The 23,186-nt window shown below is 44.9% G+C and overlaps 1 protein-coding gene and 1 long non-coding RNA gene across 8 annotated transcripts in view; one reads left to right on the top strand and one right to left on the bottom strand.

The window, feature by feature from the left end:
- The window catches only part of LOC308593934, a 373,867-nt gene that overhangs the window by 168,675 nt on the left and 182,006 nt on the right, over positions 1-23,186 (top strand). The gene's annotated exons all lie outside the window — the stretch shown is intronic.
- The window catches only part of LOC308593732 (cadherin-10), a 419,208-nt gene that overhangs the window by 59,170 nt on the left and 336,852 nt on the right, over positions 1-23,186 (bottom strand). For 6 of the 7 annotated variants that reach the window (XM_081206330.1, XM_081206331.1, XM_081206333.1 and 3 more), the window contains exon 2: positions 21,855-22,230. The exons of the other annotated variant lie outside the window; for it this stretch is intronic. In XM_081206330.1, the coding sequence (XP_081062456.1) occupies positions 21,855-22,085 (231 nt within the window). In that variant the 5' untranslated portion in view covers positions 22,086-22,230. The remainder of the gene's footprint in view (positions 1-21,854; positions 22,231-23,186) is intronic. 7 annotated transcript variants of the gene reach the window in all.

The following is a 23,186-nucleotide window of genomic DNA, read 5'->3' on the forward strand; positions in this document are numbered from 1 at the left end:
TCATTAAAACAAGCTCCTAATCTTCACGGCTTGAGAGGAAAGGTTAAACTGTTTTCTTCAGCCATGATGGGCATGAGCGTTCTTTTAATGAAATAAAACTGCAACTCTCAAAGTTCTTATATGGATTATATACATAGCTACGTATTTAGTCAGAAGAAAAGAGAGCTTTTGGGAATGATTCAGACAATGCTAAGCACCTTTATCGTTTTCTAGGGGGAATAAGGGAGCATGTGCCCTATTTCTCCAGTTATATCAATGGGAGCGGAACATGATTCTGAGGTAACACTGTACAAGTGACAAACAAACCAATAAATCAATAAAAACCAATAACAATAATAATAGCAACAACAATCATAATTGGTTTACAGTTATACCCAAATTAAATAACCACCAACCCCAACAAAACATTTAACCAACATCAATCTGACAGAAAGAGTTTGGGAAATGATGGACATGCTTGCATGAGATGCCTGAGAAAAGGGCTGATGTGCTCTCTCTCTTTGCCACCCATCCTTTCTAAGTTTTGCTGGTTAGGGGAGGCCAACTGAAGGACTCATTTTCAATACAGTGGTACCTCAGGTTACATACGCTTCAGGTTACATACGCTTCAGGTTACAGACTCCCCTAACCCAGAAATAGTGCCTTGGATTAAGAACTTTGCTTCAGAATGAGAACAGAAATCGTGCTCCGGTAGCGCAGCAGCAGCAGGAGGCCCCTATTAGCTAAAGTGGTGCTTCAGGTTTCAGGTTAAGAACGGACCTCCGGAACGAATTAAGTACTTAACCCGAAGTACCACTGTATGTCCAAATCAACCGTCTTACTGCCACTTGCCTTCAAGGTGCCAGATACAGCCCAGTGGTTGCTATCTGCTGATCCTTCTTTTAGGGCAAACCATTTTACACAACATGGGAAGCTTCGGGGCTCTATGTTTATTATAAGCCTTGCTGTTCTGTACAGAAGGGACAATGAACTTGATCCGTAATTATACCTTGAATCACAACAGAAAATATGCCAGCTGGGAGCAAGCCCCCAAAACAAAGCAAAAACCCTCTGCTGTAATCATTAGTTAACTTTTTTTCCAGGCTCCATGGACAAAAGAATCCTGACAAACATACACACATAAGCAAGGCTTCCAGCAGAGAGACATTATTTTTAAAAGAGAAGCAAAGAAACATTCATTCTTTAACTTTTTCGTTGCAGTCAAATACCCACAAGGGATATGTAAGTCGCTGATTTCCCCCCGCACCGCCCCCCATCAAACAGCCCACACTCATCCCAAATGCCCAAATAACTAGGCGATTTAAAAGATCAACAATGCTTGAGAAGGAAAGGGGGGGGGAATGGCCCTTAAGCACCGGATTTAAAATCGCTACTCAAATAACTGAGCTGCAGCTATTGCAGCCAAATATAACTTAGAACAACCATTTTGGATGACCTCTCTCTATTATTATTTTATTCATTCTTCTTATTATTGATAGTTGTGTCGCAATGGATGTTTTGCTTTTCCCCTCCCCTCCTCCATTAGCCGCCGCTTGAATACCAATTATCCCATTTTAATCTTCTCTTGTAGAGGGCAAGGGAAGGCTTTTGCGATGGGGAGCCACCGACTCAGAAAGAGAAACTTGTTTCCCAAGACATTGATTTAAGCCATGAATACGGTTTTACATAGTGTTTTCTTCCCCTGAAAGGGAGAAAAGGGAAAAAGAGACTGCCTATAGTCTCACATCGTTTGCAAGGGAGAGTCTGGCTGTTTCCCAGCGCAACAGTAGCTAAGTGCATCTCACTAATGATCCTCTTGTGTTTCTTGTGGAAAGATGCCCATTGCTTACACTGCCCCTACTCTAATTCTCCCGGCCAGCTGATCAATGAGATTCCATTTCTTTGCTGGCACTCGGCTGCACCAATTGTCTCATTTAGATGTGAGAAGCAGCCATGGCAGATCAATGCCACAATGGGGGCTGCGGTGGATGGGCTCAGGAACTTTTCAAAAAGGATTCCTTGGAAAAGGTCTGTACGGAGCAAGCCACCTGATGGCAAGGGAGACACCGCTGGCGTTTCTCAGTTGTAAAAACGTAGCTGACCGGTCTACTGACTACCCTAATTAAAGCCCACGAGCCCAGTTTATGTCAGAGCACCCTAAAATTCTCAGTGCTTGGAGCTGAATGAATTAGCAACTAGCTCCCCCGGACACTTTCTTCACTATCAGACATTCTGGAAATACTGAGAATTGCTGCTGATAATAACCATGGTTACTTGCTTTGCACATTATCCTTTGCCTTGTGAGTCTGTACTGCGGGGGAATAATTGAGACTGCTTGTAAGAAGCACAAAAAGTGCGAAGAAGCCCACTGTTGCTTACTAGCTTCTGGAAATCTTCAAACTGACCACAACTCCCATCACAACATCCAGCTTAGCAGCCTCTCTCTCTCTCTCTCTCTCTCTGTGTGTGTGTGTGTCTGTGTGTGTGTATTCTGATTAACATAACAGAAGATTTCTTATTTATGAGGCACAAAATTTTGGCTTCTGCCTTCATTGGCTGCTGTTTGATGCTTTCCTACACATCATACTGCCCGATCTCACTGATAAACCAAGACAACAAGATATTCACATCAATCTAGGCTAATTGCCTAAAAAAAAATCCTGCACAAATTAATAGCACCAGACAGGCTTTGTCCCTGGTTGCAATAGTGTAGCAGACCCCATTAGGAAATTATTGAATCTGATTGAACATACCAAAGCAATTCAGCTCCCACTGACAACTATGTCCCAAGATACCCTCAAGGCTTTTGATTGCTTAGAACGAAGCTGCCTATCACGGGCTTCAATTCTGGGTGCAGACAGAGGACAGATGGAACAAGCATGGAGTTTCATGTACAGAGGTGGTTTTGGGTTGCTCCGGGTGCCACCCTGCAGGGCGCGCCAAAACAAAGTTGCAGAATAGAGCACAAGAGGTGGGGGTGCCTATTTTTTTGCATCGAATGGGGCACCACTGAAATTTGCAAGCCCAAAGTCCGCCATTGTCATGTGCTTGTGTGAATGAAGTTTCTTAACACTACTAGGCAAGTGCTTAGACACCAGGCTTATCCAGGGCAACTCTTTCTCTCTGTATTTTTAAAAAACATCTTTTTTATTAAAGATTTCCTTGAATTACAAAAGAACGTGCAATGTCTCTCTTCTTTTTTTCAGATCATAGAGTATCATAATTATGTTCAATATTAGACAGTGTTGTATCTAGTATAGGGTTGAAGGGGAAGAGAGGTGGGGTGGAGAGAGAGGACGCTAAACCTACATATTCTTATTCTTTTTTCAAAATTGGTATATTTGTGAGGTTTTTGTGTCAGCGTCAGTTGGGCAGGTCCTCTTTCTTTTTGTTTAGGGAAGTTTTTAATGTTTGATGTTTTATCGTGCTTTTCATATTCTGTTGGGAGCTGCCCAGAGTGGCTGGGGAAACCCAGCCAGATGGGCAGGGTATAAATAATAAATTATTATTATTATAAATTATTGTTATTTGTTGGTTTCCATTGACAGTGAGAGAGGGGGGCAGGTCATCAACCAGTCTGGTGAGCCAGTGTGAAGTAGTGGTTAGAGCACTGGACTACGACCTGAGAAATCAGGGTTCAAATCCCCACTGAGCAAGGAAGCTCACTGAATGACCTTGGGCCAATCACTCATTCTCAACCTATCTTACCTCATAGGGTTGTTGTGAGAATAAAAAAGGGCAAATGAGAAATATGTATGTCAAACCTTGAGCTTCTTTGTGGAAAGATAGGATACCAATGTAGCAAATAAGTAGTAAATGAATCTCACTTCCAGTTGCATTTCTTAGACAAGACGGCATGTGCTCACCAAACGGAAACACTCTATTTCCCTTTCCAGAAAGTAATTTAAAAGTCTAAGAATTATTAACAATAGCTACAATTAATACTACACAGTAAGAACCAGGGATCCTTGGTTTTCAAAGGAAGATTCTGCTTATTGCCACATTGTTTCTAATTGAGATTAAATAAGATTAAAGGGGCAATTATCTATGTGTTTAATTATAAATCAATACTACTAATCTCAAGGGATCTTACATCATAGTATGTGTGAGTCTAAATTATACATTGCCCCATGCGTACTTGGACCATGCAATGAGAATGTTCAACACAATTCTGGCATCTTTCCTATTACTTCTCATTCCTCTGTGATTTGGGGAATGGGATGTGATACCAGAGAGCTTGCAGGAATTATTGCAGTGGAGTGCACCTCTAAGGTTCCTGTGCCCTGGTAAACAGCAGCGATGGCATCACTTCGTGGCAGCACCCATTACGGACCAGAATTCAAAGTCGGCATTGTCTTGCGAATATACAGCTGGCATTCATGAAAACAATAACTTTCCCCAAAGTTGTTTCCTGAGTGGAATGGGTTTTATTCCACCACAATCACTAATCTGGAAGACCAATCCAGCCAACGTTAAGCATCATAATAGTTAGTTGGAAGTTAGTCATATTGTTTGAAGCAATGCTCATTTGAGTACAATCATAAAACATTGTTCAAACGACAACCACAAAAGGCCGCAGAGCCTCTTGTTTAACCCCAACTCTCTGAATTCCCAAGCAAACGGTCTTCTTTGCTCTGCAACTTTGAGAAAAGCCATGCAAAATTGTCCTTTCAAACTATAGTGGCTAAAATGTCTTAATTAAGTGGAATTGTGTTCTGAGCACTTTGTCGGGGGCATTGAAATAGCAGAAGGTTCTTTCAACATTTTCACAAACACAGGTAGCATTTCATAATCCTAATTATTCAGAAACACGCCTTCTGCCATAGGAAATATAAATGCGGAATTTCCAATGAGATCACTTACTGAAGCGCTCTCTCTCTCTCTCTCTTTACCTCATTATTTTTTATGAATGATGGAGAGAGAGAGAGAGAGAGAGAGAGAGAGAGAGAGAGTTTACCTTTTAATGATTTAGGTCAAGTGAAAGGCCGTTCAGTATGAATATTCTCCAAAGAACTGCAAGCTGGAACAACATGCCAGGTGATATGTGTGAAAGGAAACCCTCTTTATTTGATCATTCTGGATAGACCAAATGTGTACAAGAGGAGGAGGAGGAGCAGGAAAACCAGTGCTCTTTATAAAGGGGGGGGGGGAAATGGTGCTGGTGCTCACCAGAGCCGTCTTTATTGTGCCAGGGTGCCAGCCTCTTGGGGCACCCCAGCGAGTGGGGGAGCTGCACGGCTTTGCCAGTGGCCTCCCCTTTCCCTCCTGCATGCCTGCCAGCTGTGCCCCATCACCCATATGGCTGGCGGGCATGCAGCTTGCCTCCCAAGCCTCCACAGGAGGAGAGTGATCCCCGCAGAGGCTTGGGAAAAGGTCAACAACTCTGGGAAACAGGGGGGATGGTGCTGGAGGGATCTTTGCACCACGGTGCCAGATATGCTTAAGACAGCCCTGGTGCTCACCATGAAGTTGTGACAGTAAGTGTCACACTTTTAACATGGGGGGAGGTGCCAGGGCAGCGTACCCTTGAGTACCCCCTGGAAAAAATGCACTGAGGAGAACATTAGCTAGCCTTGCACCCACCCTGATGTACTGAATGATTTCTATAAAGAGACTCTGTGTGCATGCAAACTAAAACTACATAGGTTTCATGGTTGGGGAACCTTCAAAAAGCAGAGCAACACAGCCCCTCAAATCTCGCCTGCAGATTTACTGACCCTGCTAAGAGCACAAACCATCATTATTAGCCCCCAATAAGTTATTGCACTAATAAAACCCCATGAAACTAATTTTCCTCAGTGGAAACCAACAGACAGATTGCTTCCTTGCCTTGTTAGGATACCCAGAATTAACAATAAATTTTATTCCTGGCACAGTAGCCCATTATTTTTTGATCTGCTTGTACGATGGTGCTGAAAATAAGTGGATGCTTTCAGCATACATGCTAACTAAGGAGGTTCAGGGAATCTGAATATCTTTGCATATCCCCAAGCAAGCTCACCTGATCCACTCCTCCTGAGCCAATCTGTGGATTGAAACATAGTTCTCCTTTAAAATGGTTTTAACTTCCACACAAGACTTTTTGCTCTCCCCCCTATTTATTATTATCATAAATAAATAATGATAATTTAATAAGAATAAAAATGTGCACCCCACCACTGAGTCCATTCCATTGTAACTATCCAGCCTCCCAAAATTTCAACACCTCTTGCGATGGTTTGATCCTAACAGTACAAATTCTACAAACACCTTCCCTATCTCCTCAAAATCATTTCTCCTGCGTATTCCCCTTCTTACCTTAATGGCACATGTTAATTTATCATTAATAGCTATATCCCACACCTCTTTGTACCACCCTTCCATTTTATATTCTGTTTGTCCCTTCCACTTCCTAGCTATCATAATTTGTGCAGCTGTCAATAAATTTGTGAGCAAGTCCTTCATAATGCCTCTGGACTTTCGGTCAGCTTTAATCCAGTGATTTTTGTTCTCTCTTTAAACACCTTTTGCCAGAAAAATTGCACATATTCACACCCCTACTACATGTGTACATAAGTCCCGGTTTCCTGGCATCCCCTCCAACATAACACCAAATATTCATTGTTTATTTGATTTCATCTGACTGGTGTTAAATACCATCTCCAAACTAATTTATAATAATTTTCTCTTTCTGTATGATTAAATATTTTTCTGGCACATATTTTTTGCTAGGCTTGATCATTATTGTGAATTGTTCATATTTTGCTGGGTTTTGCTATTTTTTAAAACTAGAACCTAGGAAGCTGGCTTATACTGAGGTAAACCGTGGGTCCATTTCGCTCAGTATAGTTTACACACTAGGCTTTCATGCATGAAAAATATCCATTTTTAATGGATAAATAAATTTATATTCAGCCCTACCTGGAGATGCCAGGGATTAAAGCAGATGTTCTACCACTGAACTTCAGTGATTATTGTTTTTTGTTTTATATTACTGTTGTAAATTGCCTGAAGGCTTATTGCAGGAAGTGACTGCTAAATACAACAAATAAATGAATCGGAAGATTGGGGGGGGGTGTGCAATTGCAGGGAGAATAAAATTTAAGATATTAACTGATGCCAAAGAAAGAGGTGGATTTGCCCTGCCAGACCTGAAACTTTATTATGAATCAGCTGCTTTTTGCTGGCTGAGAGAATGGCTGCTTCTTGAAAACACTGATGTGTTGGATTTAGAAGGTTTCAACAATGCATTTGGCTGGCATGCATATTTGTGGTACGATAAGGTAAAAGCACATAAAGCGTTTAAAAATCATATTGTTAGAAAAGCATTGTTTAATGTTTGGATAAGATATAAGGATTTGTTAGAAAAGAAAACCCCAAGATGTTTGTCACCAATGGAAGCGAAGGCACAGAAAAAACTCAATATGGAGGCTAAATGGCCAAAATATTGGGAAATTCTGGAACAAGATGGAGACAGAATAAAATTGCAGAGCTTTGAAAAATTGAAAAACAAAGTGCGAGATTGGCTCCATTATTACCAAATAATGGAGGCATACAATTTGGACAAAAAAGTTGGTTTCCAGGTGGAAAAATCAAAATTGGAAACAGAATTGCTAGATCCAAAAATCAAGAATTTGTCAAGAATGTATAACTTGCTGTTGAAATGGAACACTCAGGATGAAATGGTGAAATCAGCTATGATTAAATGGGCACAAGATGTTGGACATAACATAATGATGGCTAACTGGGAACAGTTATGGACCACAGGTGTGAAATTTACGGCATGTAATGCCTTAAGAGAAAATTTAATGAAAATGATTTATAGGTGGTACATGACACCAGTCAAGCTTGCAAAAATTTACCATTTGCCCGACAATAAATGTTGGAAATGTAATGAGACTGAAGGTACATTTTTTCACCTTTGGTGGACATGCCCAAGGATTAAGACATTCTGGGAGATGATTTATAACGAAATGAAAAAGATATTTAAATATACTTTCCTGAAGAAACCAGAGGCCTTTCTCCTGGGCATAGTCGGCCAAATGGTGCCAAAGAAGGATAGAACTTTTTTTTATGTATGCAACAACAGCAGCAAGAATACTCATTGCAAAGTATTGGAAGACACAAGATTTACCCACCCGGGAAGAATGGCAGATGAAGTTGATGGACTATATAGAACTGGCGGAAATGACTGGCAGAATCCGAGACCAGGGAGAAGAGTTGGTGGAAGAATACTGGAAAAAAATTAAAGACTATTTACAGAAATACTGTAAAATTAATGAATGTTAGAAAAATGTTGGAATGAAGTTATATGGCTTTAGTAGAAATGTTACAAGGAACTAAGTATAAATAGATTAATAGAGTATTAAAGGAAAAAATAAGGTTAGAATGTGTCAAAATAATTATAGGATAGAAAACAGAGGAAGATGGAAAGGAATTGCTGAAACAATTAACAGAAGTGGAATACAAAAAGGGAGGTGTGAGGAGGTCGTTGAAATAAGTGAATGAAAGATAAGATATTGAAATTGTTTGATGTGTTTTAAACGGTTTTTGTTTTGTTTTGTTAGTTTAATGTGTTAGTGTTATGTAGTGTCTTTGTATTGTATTGTATTGTCTTTCTTTGTTGTGTTTAAATTGTTGGAAATGTAATAAATATTATTTAAAAAATAAATAAATTGCAGGGAGATCAGCTCCTAACAGAAGAGGATGAATATTCATCCCCCCCTTTGTTGCCAGCATTTTCAGAAGCAGGACAGGCAGACACAGAAGCTGCACAGTTGAGAGAGGAGATACCCAGCTATGAGATAGTAGCTAATCAACCAGAAGGGAGGGAGCAGCTAGGAGGTACATCAATCAAGAGGGGGGGACCCCTCCCTTCCCCCAAACTCGGAGGTCCGAGCAAGTCAGAGAACAAAGGAGACACGGGGGGGGGGAGGAACTTCCCATTGGTGCACTTCTTGTTGAGGAAGTGGGGAGGAGTCAGAGTAGGCAACTTGCGGAGGGTTACCTGTATGTGCTTGTAACAGAATGCTGCAATAAAAGGACTATAAATTTACCAAATGCTCATTCATTCTTATCAGTGAGCCACCGGAAGGGAAGGGGAACTCCCGTACTTGACAATGAAATGCAATAAATTCTCCAAAAATTATGAGGGTTAGGGCGGCCAAAGGTATTCTTTAGAAAATAATAATCCAGTCTGGTTTCACAGGTAAGAGCTGACCCAAGTAACTAGGAAGCCTAGTTGCCAATGGCTCTATGATAAGACAAGATGGTGCCAGCACTCTTTGGAGATCTGCATAACGTCATGGAACTTTGCTGCTGCGTAAATGTCTTGAGGACTTTTATTGCACAAAACCTGTTTAAGGACAGGCAGCAAGAAGGGCAAAAGGATTCTAAGCTATATTAGAGTTTGGTATTATTATGTTTGCACTGCAAAATGTGCTTCCTACACTCAGAGTCAAAGTCAGTGAGTAGTCGGAGGATGCAGAATATATTGCTTTTAAGCGTTTCCCTCAAGAGTCAACGTACCTTTTCACAATGTACAAAACGCTTTGGGCAAAGGTTTCATAAATGGATCTTAAATATCAGATTTCAATAAGAAATTAACTAGATTCCTAGTTCTATATTTAATCACTGTTGAGGGGAAAGTCTCAGTTTGACAAAGTTTGAGAGATATTACTGATGCAAGATAAGGTTCAAGGATTCAAGTCCTTTCTAAAAACTATATTTTCAAAGAGGATCACAAATTGTACTGAGAGATGGTAGATTCTCATTTTTCAATTCTAGAGTTTATTTGATTACCGGTATTTCCTTATAACAAATCATGCCAGTAAGTCCATCTAGTTCAGTGTTGTCCCCTCTGACTCACAGTGGCTCTCTAAGGTTTTATAGACAGAGAGTCCCTTCTAATCCTACCTAAAGATGCTAGGGATTTAACCTGAAACATTCTTGCTCTGGCACTGCTTCATAATGTGTTACCACTCACACATTCTTCCTCCTTTCACCCCCCCCCCCCCAGTTTTAAAGAATCTTTACTTTGCCAGTTATCCCAATGGGAAAGGCACAGAATTCAGTGGCCAAGTTGCTCACTGGAGCCAGATGGTTTGAGCATATTACACCGATCCTGGTTCAACTGCACTGGCTACCAATTAGTTTCCGGGCCCAATTCAAAGTGCTGGTTTTGACCTATAAAGCCTTAAGCAGCTCAGGATTGCAATACCTCAAGGACCACCTCTTTCCCTGTGAACCTACCTGAAGAAGAAGAAGAAGAAGAAGAAGAAGAAGAAGAAGAAGAGGAGGAGGAGGAGGAGGAGGAGTTTGGATTTGATATCCCGCCTTTCACTCCCTTTAAGGAGTCTCAAAGAGGCTAACATTCTCCTTTCCCTTCCTCCCCCACCACAAGCACTCTGTGAGGTGAGTGGGGCTGAGAGACTTCAGAGAAGTGTGACTAGCCCAAGGTCACCCAGCAGCTGCATGTGGAGGAGCGGAGACGCGAACCCGGTTCCCCAGATTACGAGACTACCGCTCTTAACCACTACACCACACTGGCTCTCACCTGGACCCTGAGATCATCTTCTGAGGCCCTCCTTTGTGTGCCTCCTCCTCGAGAGGTCCGGAAGGTGGCAACACGAGAATGAATTATTATTATTATTATTATTATTATTATTATTATTATTATTATTATTATTATTATTATTTATGTATACCCCAGCCATCTGGCTGGGTTTCCCCAGCCACTCTGTGGCTCCCCATCTGTGGAATGCTCTCCCTGGGGAAGTTCGCCTGGCGCCTTCATTATAAACCTTTGGGTGCCAGGCAAAAACGTTCTTTTTTAACCAATCCTCTGGTTGATCTGTTTGACATCCTGTACCCTTTTAAAATATATCTCTTTGGGTTGTTGGTTGGGTTGTTGTTTTTATTCTGATTATATATGTTGCTATTTTTCTTGTGAACTGCCCTGAGACCTCCAAGTATAGGGCGGTATATAAACTCACTCACTCACTCACTCACTCAATCAATCAATCAATCAATAAAATAAGTATGCCAATCCCAGGGCTAATATACTTTGCTCCTATTCCAGGAGCATTGCAGGGAACTTAAAGTGCCCTCAATCTAGTGGGTCAAAGACTACTTCCCATCTGTTACTGACATGTCCTCAGAATGCCTCACTATGGCTTATTGGGACAAACCTCTTGTGGAGATAATGATCCACAGAATTTTCTGGATCCTGGGATGTCCTTCCAGGGACCACGGGATTGTGCTGTTCAGCTATAATCCCCAAACCAGCTATTCTGACACTGCCATGGCACATCTTAGGGTAAACAATTTCATGCTTATGAACAGAATATATCTACTATGTCAGTTATGAATTCTTGGAATGTCCCCCGCCCCTTCATCCAATGACAGATATTGCTATAAAAGTTATAGTCCAATAATAAAATCCAATATACCTCCTACATGTATATGCCCTACAGATTCATCACTGTTTTCATTAGCTGGGGAAGCATATTTAAATATATCGATTTTCATTTACAAAGAAAAGAATCAACTCACAGCTGAACTGATGAATATCATATTTCTAGAACTCTACTCTCCTTTTTTTTAATTGACTTGTATTACTCTACACAGCCTTTAAGTTTGAAATCTTTTACTTGGACAATAGCTTGTGCTTCTAGACTTTAGCACTGTTCGTGAAGCCAATCTGGGTCAACTGAATGTCCCTGTGGAAGGCAGAAAAAATATGCGTCCACGGGCACATTCACTCTGCATACAACCATCCATTTAAAGCACATTTAAAGCAAAAACAGCCCCAAATAATCTGGGGAACTGATTCTGTACCCCTGCAGCAGTTCTGTCCCTTATCACTTCCCTCGCTTCTCCTAAACTGGCCGAATGACCCAGATCCTGTCAAGACTTGACCACACACTATCAAAGGAAGAGGCCAGGATTTAGCTCATCCTTCCAACTGAAGCTCTCAATGCAAAACATCTGTGAGGAACATGGTTTTCAAGTTTTCTAGTGCCTGAAAAGTCTGGTTCTGTCATGAAACAAGGCGAAGCAACTTTCTTCAGGCAGCAGGAGAGGGGAGATAGAGGAAGGCAAGAATTGATGTCAGACTACCACAGCAATTTTTAAAAATTATTCAGGGGGCACTCTTTGGATGTCTCTTCGGGAATGAAAATGTCTGGGGCATGTACCTCACTACTGAGCTAAGTGGACAGTCTAGAATACATGAAATGTTCCCCAGAATAACAGTGTCTGGAAGAATTGGTGGTCTGAGAAAGCTGTCTTCAGAGATGCATATTGCCCATTGCTGGTATTATCTAGAAGCCCAATGAGCTTCTAAAAAAACCAAACAAACCAGTATTCCTCAAACACCTTGTTTTAAAACCATTGGATTAGGACATGAATGCAAGGATATGGCCTAGGAAAGAACATTTTGCACAGTCCTCAAATCCATTTGCACATATCAGTTTGCATTGACAGCGGACAGTATAGTGTGTGGGGGTGCTCATCCAAACTCATGAGGTCCAGCGCCGAGGGCCTTCTGGCGGTTCCCTCGCTGCAAGAAGCCAAGTTACAGGGAACCAGGCAGAGGGCCTTCTCTTTTTTTTTAAAAAAAAATAAAAATATTAACCGACCAATCAAATCAAATCACATCACATAAATTCCGAATTACAGAGCCGAATTTTAATTTTTTGTTGAAGGCAGAGGGCCTTCCCAGCAGTGGCACCCACCTCGTGGAACACCCTGCCAACAGATGTCAAAGAGAAAAACAACTACCAGACTTTTAGAAGACATCTGAAGGCAGCCCTGTTTGGTAAAGGTAAAGGGACCCCTGACCATTAGGTCTAGTCATGGCTGACTATGGGGTTGCGGTGCTCATCTCGCTTTACTGGCCAAGGGAGCTGGTGCACAGCTTCTGGGTCATGTGGCCAGCATGACTAAGCTGCTTCTGGCGAACCAGAGCAGCGCACGGAAACGCCATTTACCTTCCCGCCAGAGTGGTACCTATTTATCTACTTGCACTTTGACATGCTTTCGAACTGTTAGGTTGGCAGGAGCCGGAACCGAGCAATGGGAGCTCACCCCATCGCGGGGATTTGAACCGCGACCTTCTGATTGGCAAGTCCTAGGCTCTGTGGTTTAACCCACAGCGCCACCCGTGTCCCAGCCCTGTTTAGGAAAGCTTTTAATGTTTGACGGACTATTGTATTTTAATATTTTGTTGGAAGCCGCCCAGAGTGGCTGGGGAAACCCAGCCAGATGGGCAAGGTATAAATATTATTATTATTATTATTATTATTATTATTATTATTATTATTATTGTTATTGTTATTATTATTATCATCATCATCATTATTATTGACAGCTGAATCACTGCTGCTTACAGGAAGGAAGAGGGAGAAGGGCCAAACAGCAGGGAGGTGGGTGCAGTGCAAACGCACCAGTAGAGCCAGTCTGATATTTCTGCTACTGCATCAGAACTGCACTGCCCTTCCTGACACCTTCCCCCCCCTCCAGGTTAGCAACAGTGCTTAGTTGCTAACGATGGCGATTTTTCTATTTGTACCCTGCCCATCTGACTGGGTTGCCCCAGCCTTTTCGGGTGGCTTCTGGCAAAATATAAAAACACCACAAAACATCAAACATTTAAAAAATCCCCTATACGGGGCTGCCTTCAGATGTCTTCTAAAAGTCTGGCAGTTGTTTTTCTCTTTGACATCTGGTGGGAGGGCGTTCCACAGGGCGGGCACCACTACAGAGAAGGCCCTCTGCCTGGTTCCCTGCAACCTCACTTCTCACAGTGAGGGATCTGCCAGAAGGACCCTTGTTTTGTTTCCTTATTGTTCCATGTGTTGGCGGTGTCCAATGTGAGCACTGTGCATATGCGCATTCACCCACAAAAAGAAGTCATGATGTGATTTCATCATCAATGGTTCCTCGTTGCACAGTAACCTAGACTGCACTCCAATACACAGTTGCTTGGAATGTACCCTAGTGAACTCAGTGGGGTTTTACTTCTCAGTAGACGTGCAAAAGATTAAGTCACAAAACAAATATATGATGGGATTGCATGATGACAACAATTGTCCTTTGTGTGGTAATTGCATTCATATTGCTCATATTTGTCTGAAGGAAAGTGCCCAGTAGTCTCAACAAAGCTTGGGGAGAAAAATAAACAAATGAACCCCAAAGATTGACAATGCTTTTCAATATACAGGTAGTTTGGTATCCAAAAATTTAGTCAGGAAAATGATGGGGGTAATTTGGAAAGCATCCTTAAAAAGAACAAACGAAGGCAAGTAAATATTTTTTAATACAGTGGTACCTCAGGTTACATACGCTTCAGGTTACAGAATCCGCTTACCCAGAAATAGTGCTTCAGGTTAAGAACTTTGCTTCAGGATGAGAACAGAAATCATGCTCCGGAGTGGCACGGCGGCAGCAGGAGGCCCCATTAGCTAAAGTGGTGCTTCAGGTTAAGAACAGTTTCAGGTTATGGACCTCCGGAACAAATTAAGTACTTAACCTGAGGTACCACTGTAAATGAAGCCATCAGCCAAGAGCTTTTGTTCCTTGTTATTTTTCCTCAAAGTAAAATCTATGCAACCAAGTTTCTAAAAGAAGCTGCAAACAACCAAATAGGAAGAAGAAGTCACTTTAGATCTTGGGTAGGAAGTGTCGATCAGAATTGTTGATTACTAACACCAACTTTCACTTACAAATAAGCTGTAGCCTCTGAGAATTTTGCCGCTATCTAGTGCCATGTTCCTTTGGTGTTAATGAATGAGAAACATTCAGCTTCCTTCCTACTTCCTTGCACCCCAGCGCCTCATTATCTCCGAGTACACTTTATAGATGGGAAACTGAAGGCCTCTTGTAGAACACTTACAAACCCATTAACATTTACCGTATTTTTCGCCCCATAAGACGCACTTTTCCCCCTCCAAAAATGAAGGGGAAATGTGCCTGCGTCTTATGGGGCGAATGCAGGCTTTCGCTGAAGCCTGGAGAGCGAGGGGGGTCGGTGCGTACCGACCCCTCTCGCTCTCCAGGCTTCAGGAAGCTCTGCGCAACCCTCGGGAGACCGGCTCCGAGGGTTGCGCAGAGCTGCCTGCAATCCCGGGACCAGCGCAGCTCTGCCCGGCCACCGGGAGCCTGGGGAGAAGCTCCGCCCCGCTCCCGGTGGCCCTGCAGAGCTGCCTGCGCTCCTGGGACCAGCGCAGCTCTGCCCGGCCACCGGGAGCCGGGGGAGAAGCTCCGCCCCGCTCCCGGTGGCCCTGCAGAGCTGCCTGCGCTCCTGGGACCAGCGCAGCTCTGCCCAGCCACTGGGAGCTGGGGGAGAAGCTCCGCCCCGCTCCCGGTGGCCCTGCAGAGCTGCCTGCACTCCTGGGACCAGCGCAGCTCTGCCCGGCCACCGGGAGCCGGGGGAGAAGCTCCGCCCCGCTCCCGGTGGCCCTGCAGAGCTGCCTGCGCTCCTGGGACCAGCGCAGCTCTGCCCGGCCACCGGGAGCCTGGGGAGAAGCTCCGCCCCGCTCCCGGTGGCCCTGCAGAGCTGCCTGCGCTCCTGGGACCAGCGCAGCTCTGCCCGGCCACCGGGAGCCGGGGGAGAAGCTCCGCCCCGCTCCCGGTGGCCGTGCACAGCTGCCTGCGCTCCTGGGACCAGCGCAGCTCTGCCCGGCCACCGGGAACCGGGGGAGAAGCTCCGCCCCGCTCCCGGTGGCCGTGCAGAGCTGCCTGCGCTCCTGGGACCAGCGCAGCTCTGCCCGGCCACCGGGAGCCGGGGGAGAAGCTCCGCCCCGCTCCCGGTGGCCCTGCAGAGCTGCCTGCGCTCCTGGGACCAGCGCAGCTCTGCCCGGCCACCGGGAGCCGGGGGAGAAGCTCCGCCCCGCTCCCGGTGGCCGTGCAGAGCTGCCTGCGCTCCTGGGACCAGCGCAGCTCTGCCCGGCCACCGGGAGCCGGGGGAGAAGCTCCGCCCCGCTCCCGGTGGCCCTGCAGAGCTGCCTGCGCTCCTGGGACCAGCGCAGCTCTGCCCGGCCACCGGGAACCGGGGGAGAAGCTCCGCCCCGCTCCCGGTGGCCGTGCAGAGCTGCCTGCGCTCCTGGGACCAGCGCAGCTCTGCCCGGCCACCGGGAGCCGGGGGAGAAGCTCCGCCCCGCTCCCGGTGGCCCTGCAGAGCTGCCTGCGCTCCTGGGACCAGCGCAGCTCTGCCCGGCCACCGGGAGCCGGGGGAGAAGCTCTGCCCCGCTCCCGGTGGCCGTGCAGAGCTGCCTGCGCTCCTGGGACCAGCGCAGCTCTGCCCGGCCACCGGGAGCCGGGGGAGAAGCTCCGCCCCGCTCCCGGTGGCCCTGCAGAGCTGCCTGCGCTCCTGGGACCAGCGCAGCTCTGCCCAGCCACCGGGAGCCGGGGGAGAAGCTCCGCCCCGCTCCCGGTGGCCCTGCAGAGCTGCCTGCGCTCCTGGGACCAGCGCAGCTCTGCCCGGCCACCGGGAGCTGGGGGAGAAGCTCCGCCCCGCTCCCGGTGGCCCTGCAGAGCTGCCTGCACTCCTGGGACCAGCGCAGCTCTGCCCGGCCACCGGGAGCTGGGGGAGAAGCTCCGCCCCGCTCCCGGTGGCCCTGCAGAGCTGCCTGCGCTCCTGGGACCAGCGCAGCTCTGCCCGGCCACCGGGAGCCGGGGGAGAAGCTCCGCCCCGCTCCTGGTGGCCCTGCAGAGCTGCCTGCGCTCCTGGGACCAGCGCAGCTCTGCGCCGCCATCCCGAGCGGGGCGCTAAGTCCCGCCCCGCTCGGGATGGCGGCACAGAGCTGCCTGCCGTCGCGGGACTGCAGGCAGGTCTACGCCGCCATCCCGAGCGGTGCGCTAAGTCCCGCCCCGCTCGGGATGGCGGCAGAGATCTGCCTGCCGTTGCGGGACCGCAGGCAGGTCTACGCCGCCATCCCGAGCGGGGCGCTAAGTCCCGCCCCGCTCGGGATGGCGGCACAGAGCTGCCTGCCGTCGCGGGACCGCAGGCAGGTCTACGCCGCCATCCCGAGCGGTGCGCTAAGTCCCGCCCCGCTCGGGATGGCGGCAGAGATCTGCCTGCCGTCGCGGGACCGCAGGCAGGTCTACGCCGCCATCCCGAGCGGTGCGCTAAGTCCCGCCCCGCTCGGGATGGCGGCAGAGATCTGCCTGCCGTCGCGGGACTGCAGGCAGGTCTACGCCGCCATCCCGAGCGGTGCGCTAAGTCCCACCCCGCTCGGGATGGCGGCAGAGATCTGCCTGCCGTCGCGGGACCGCAGGCAGGTCTACGCCGCCATCCCGAGCGGGGCGCTAAGTCCCGTCCCGCTCGGGATGGCGGCACAGAGCTGCCTGCCATCGCGGGACTGGTGCACTTCTCCCCATCGCCAGCCCCACAAGCTCGGGGGACAGCGGGGAGGCAGAGCGTGCCTTCCCACTGTTCCCCGACCTGGTTCTTCCAGCCCCGCACCTGGGGGGGGAAATAAAATTTTTTTTCTTTATTTCCCCCCAAAAAAACTAGGTGCGTCTTATGGGCCGGAGCGTCTTATGGGGCGCAAAATACGGTACACACAATATGTTATCCTTTAGGCACTCCTGTGGTTAGTTCTATTACATTTGCGAGAATCATCCCCCAGGGTCCTTGTTCATTGGCCTCATTGGACGTGTTAAAGCTGTCAAACCATGAACTCCACTCAATTGCGGTGAGAGTTGGCTTGGATTTTGCAACCATTCCTAAGAGTAAGTGTGGCTCACCACATTGTGATCTTCTGGCAGGGCAAAAATAAGGAAGACGTTATGAGAAAATGGCTCAAATTCCTTGCATGGGCCAAGTCAAGGCTTGAATTTTCTACCTCCTATGCCTATATTATCCAATTGTTTTATAGTGCATAGTTTAACAATATATTTAAGACCAAAGTACAGTGTTACCTTGGTTCCTGAATGGCTTAGCTGACAAACAAATTGGTTCCCGAACTCCACAAACCCGGAAGTAAGTGTTTGGGTTTGTGAAGGTTTTTCAGAAGCTGAACGTCTGTTGTGGCTGTCGGCATTGTTTCTGGGGCCAATCAGCCAATCAGAAAAACCTTGGTTTTCAAATGTTTTGGAATTTGGATGGACTTCCAGAATGGATTCAGTTCAAGAGCCAAGGTACTACTGTACACATTCTGTATTCAAGAAAAAGCCCAATTCTGGAATGTGCTCCCTTGCTCAGATCAGGACTCCACTCCTGTTACCTGCTGAAAATCCTTCCTCTTGCAGTTGTTCACTCTCAAAGATGTTTTGAACATTGTCAGATCTTATGTTTTAGCTCTGGAGTACTCAATAAATTGATTTTTTATGAGCTTCCTTAGCCAAAGAGGACAAAATGATCCCCCCCATTCAATTTGGCCTATCTGAATTAATAAAGCATATGTAATATGGCATGTTACATTACATTATGTGAGGTTATTTGAGTTGAGTGTCTGTTCTGGAGCAAAGCAACATAATGCAATGTGGATGTTTAGTCAGGGTAATGTGGCATAAATGGAATGCTTTCAGGCTAGCTTCCACTGTTATATGACTTATTGCAAATCCATATTTATCTATTTTTGTTCCCTTCCAAGAGAATCTGCTGCTTATCAAAAGGCATAAAATATAACATCTCCATTCATAGATGCAAAAATATTTTGCTAATTAACAATAGAGATGAACGGTTTGAGGAAGGAGAGATCTCCTGTTTCAAATGCCAGAGTTTGAATGCGCTTGAATAACCTCAGCTAGAAAATTTGCACAGGAGCACAAAGCCTTCTGGCTATCCCTGAATGGCTCCAAATGAGTCGCTGATGCTGAGAATGGCACACTAATTTGTAGGCATAGATCTGTGTGAATAGCTCCCCCAACTATTTGAATTGTTTTGTGGTCTAGTGGCCTTATACCAAAACACAATTCCCTGGAAGTTTTCTACTAATTTCATTGGGGCTGAAATCCAACTGCACATAGATTTGAAGCATGAATCTACTTGAACTCAACAAAAATAGAGAAAATGTCCACAAAGCCAGGCAGCAAGTCCACCATAATAACTAATTCTGATCTTTGTTTTGAGTCTATGTAGCTGAGCAACAAACCCAATATATGAAAAAGAGAACATCACTGTTTTAGCCAGACAGTCTTCATCAAGACCTGCTAACATGGTTAGGATCAGGCTATAGGAGCATGAAATGTCTTCAGACCTGTTCTTGGATTATTATTATATTTTAAAAAAACAATGACTTGTCATTTCTTCCCTTGAAATATCCCTTTGCCAACGTGTATAGAGATTTATCTAGATATTATATAATTAGGCCATCAATATTCTCTGCATAATGCTGGGACCCAGTCCTTCTATTTGATTCCAAATAGGTATTATAAATACTTGTGGAAGTATTTACTGTGGAAATAGGTATTATAAATACTGTGGAAGACAGGAGTGCCTGGCATGCTCTGGTCCATGCGGTCACGAAGAGTCGGACATGACTAAACAACAACAACAACAACAAGGTATTATAAATATCAAAAGAGTTCCATCCAGAGCTTTTTTTCTAGATAAAGATGTGCCGGAGATTACCATGAACTTCTCATAGATTGTTCTCATAGATTGGCAATGGTGCCCACCTGAGAGGTGCTGGAGCTGAGCTCTGGTGAGTTTTGGCTGAAAGAAATCCCTGGTTCCCACAGTCCCAATCTAGTTGTGGAATCCTCTTCTAGATTTCATGATGCCATAATTGTGGCCCTGAGGGCAACTTATGGTTGCTACAAGAAATGCACCTTCATAGGACACACAAGTAACTCACAAGTGTTTGTGTGCATTTCTACTGTAACACTGGAAGTGGTGTCTCTTAGATCTTCCTGACAGCGATATGCAAGAGTCATCTCCAGAATCTAGGGATTTATCCATAGGGAAGATACACACGGCCACTTCTGACATAGAATCACTCATGTATCATCTCTGAGTGTTTCTAAGCATGGATTTTATCTGACATTCTACTATGGAAGATTACGCACTGACAGGACTTTGGGTAATGTAAGCTACAGGCCTCTCTGCACTTCTAGTGTAGTAGTTTTCAGACTTTCTCCTCCAGCGAACCCTTTCCAGGTTGACTCACCCAATCAGAAATCGCTAAATGTACTGCACAGAAAAACAAGCATATTGCTGAGAATTATGCTCACTGAGATCATAGGAGCGTACTCCTAGGGGCTGAGGTCCCTTCACCCCCCAATAAAATATTTGAGGAGGCTGCCCCCCGAGTTGATGGACATTACCATTTAAATGGTGTGTGTGTTGAGAATTTGGTTTTCTAGCAGCTTTTGGAGTGAACAATTAGTGGGTTGGCAACAAGCCAAGTTAAATGAAGTACATGAGAGAGTCTGCTTGGAGATAAAGGAAGCCTAGCAACAGGTGGTAATTGGCTAAGTTCTTCCTTATAAGCAGAATGACAAAGCAGTTTTCTTGTTGGAACATTGGAGTGTTGAAGTTTGGAAAGAAGTTTGAATCTGGTCTGTGTATACAGTAACTTGTACAAAGCTGTGCTTTACTCTGCTGTATATAATAAAGCTAACTAAAAATCAAGTTACTAGTCAAGCAAGTTCTGCTCCTGTTCGTCGTCCTGGAATTGTACAATTTGGCAGCTGGTAGCAAGAGTTTTGGTTGAGATCCATCAACAGTGTGCACACCACGTCAAGTGCTCCGTTATGTCAGTGTACCTGGACCCCCCAATATTTTTTTCAAGTTGCTACCCCTGAGGGACAATGGCCAGGTCTGTTCAGCCTTAATGTTACTTTGATTTGATTAAGAATGAACCCTACAGCATACCATGTATTTGTTTGTGGCCTGTTCATTGCAGGGTAATCGATAGACACCATTTATGAAAGTCTGGGTAACTAATTTTCCAAGGAACCCCCACCAGGGCTTTCCTAGTGTATGGCATGTTGTCATAATGGAGTGGTAGGGATGGTGTCAGCTGCTACGCAAACTTTTCACATTTGAGGAAGATTTAATAAATCTAGGTCACATGCAGTTTGGCTATAGGTATTAAATCACTGAAATGGCCACCTACTGCAGCCAGATTTTGTGATACATAAATGATACTTAGGATAGGGTCCTATAAAACATACTTGGAAAACTATACTACTACACTAGAGCTGCAATTTTCTTTCAAACCAGGCGAAAGTACTTGAGAATAAGGCTTTGTCCTTTTTTTAAACCTATGCTTCAACTGAACATAAAACTCTTTCACTCATGAAATTACTAATCCAATTTTTCACTTCATGTTAAAACAAAAACTCTGAACAGGTTTGTTAGCAAGGGTCACCTTTTTCATCAGAGGAAGAGTCAATGTTGGAAGATGAAGGATAGTTTGTGTTCCAGAGGAAGGTGTACAAAGTATAAAAGTTAAGTCATACTCAAAAATGCTGCTTTTTGTGTATAAAAATCAAATAAAAAAAATCAAAAATCACATGATTATTTATCCACATTAGAACATGGGTGTTTCAATCCAATACTCCCATTTCCAAAGCTTTTGGTTTTATTTTTTTCAACAGAACAAACAAAAGGTCTCTATATACAGTGGTGCCCCGCAAGACGAAATTAATTCGTTCCGCAATTTTTGCCGTCTAACGAATTTTTCGTCTTGCGAAGCACGGTTTAAACGGTTTAACAAAGTCGCAAGACGTTTTCGTCTTGCGAAGCAAGCCCATAGGGGAATTCGTCTTGCGAGGCAAATCGCGAATGAAAAAACCTTTCGTCTAGCGAGTTTTTTGTCTTGCGAGGCATTCGTCTTGCGGGGCACCACTGTATTTGAGAATGAAGTCCTCAAAGATAATTTCCTACCATTAAATTGCTGCAATGCATAAGAAGAATAGGAGAAGATATACATATGGCCTACCTTGCCTACATATTGGTTATCTGAGCCAGTATATTCCTCCAGCAAGAAGAACTGGTTCCACATCCAGCCTCGCTTCTGGCGGTGCAGAGCTTTTCCTTCATTCCCTATTCCACGTGCAGCAAAACTTTTGGGCTGCTGGTCCGTAGTCCTGCTGAATACCATTGCTGTTAAGCAGGGGTGGAGGAGGCACACCCAGAGTAGTACCACCAGCAAGCCTTGTTGTATTATCATGGTTCTCCTCTGCTGACTGTCTTCTCAAGTGCCTTTGGCTGCAAGTTGGACACTTTGCCTTCAACTGAGCTCTAGATATTCTTCAGTGGAACGTGAAGCCAAGCTGTTTATACCAGCTCATCTCTCGTCTGGGCATATCCAAAATCTGAAAAGGAAACAGCAAGAGAGAAAGAGAGAGAGAGAGTGCAATACAGTTACAGATATATAATTGCAAGCTAAAAATGTTCCCTTTGTTTGCATTAGATTTCACATTGTTCCTGGCAGAATAGCTGTAAAATCTTACAGCAAATTGGTTAGCTCCCCCAAGCATAAAACAAACAGCTGATGTGGCAAGTATAAAGGTTATCTAGAAACTGTCACCTAATCAGAGCTTTGTAAAATATATTCAGCATGAAATGCTCGGGAAAAATGAATTGTGCAGATAAACGTGTTTTCCTCTGCCCCTCACCAACTACCCTTACCTTTAACTTTTGTATTTACATTCATCATGTAGACTAGGGGATCTGCACCATTGGCACTTACATATTAAATACTGCAGTCTTTACTTGAAATGTTTTCCACCTGATTTGACTTACAAGTAACCCAGTGTTTTATTAATCTTGTTACCAAGAGGCACTTAAAGGCTAATGCAAAGGCCGTTTTCGAAACCACAGAAATGGTGGAATACTAGTTCCCCAGGGTGCTTTAAATGGCAAAAGAGGACATCATATGCATCGGAAGAAATACAACATGACAAGAAGCAAACTTTCTAAGAGAGAGAGTTTCTGGGAAGCAAAGTTCTAGCAAAATCCAACGCAGGATACAAAGCCAATGTAAATGGAAGGACTGATGAAATGGAAGGTGGCCTTTGTTTTTTGCCATATTGGATATACAGGGTCAAGCACTGCATACCAAAGACATGTCTTTACTTGTTCCTAAAATATTTGTTAGGGAATTGTCAAATTGGAACTCCAATCTGTGCTCTCCTGTCCGTTAACTTCTTTGGCAACACTAGCTCACAATGGTATTAGAATCCCTAAAATGCAACTATCTTTGTTAAAGTCAGACTTAGTGGTCAATCAAACCTTTGACAGCTGCCTATTGTTGAACTTCTTGTTGTAC

The sequence above is a fragment of the Podarcis bocagei genome (genome assembly GCF_964188305.1).
Source record: "Podarcis bocagei genome assembly, chromosome: 8".
In the NCBI taxonomy this organism is placed as follows: Eukaryota; Metazoa; Chordata; class Lepidosauria; order Squamata; family Lacertidae; genus Podarcis; species Podarcis bocagei.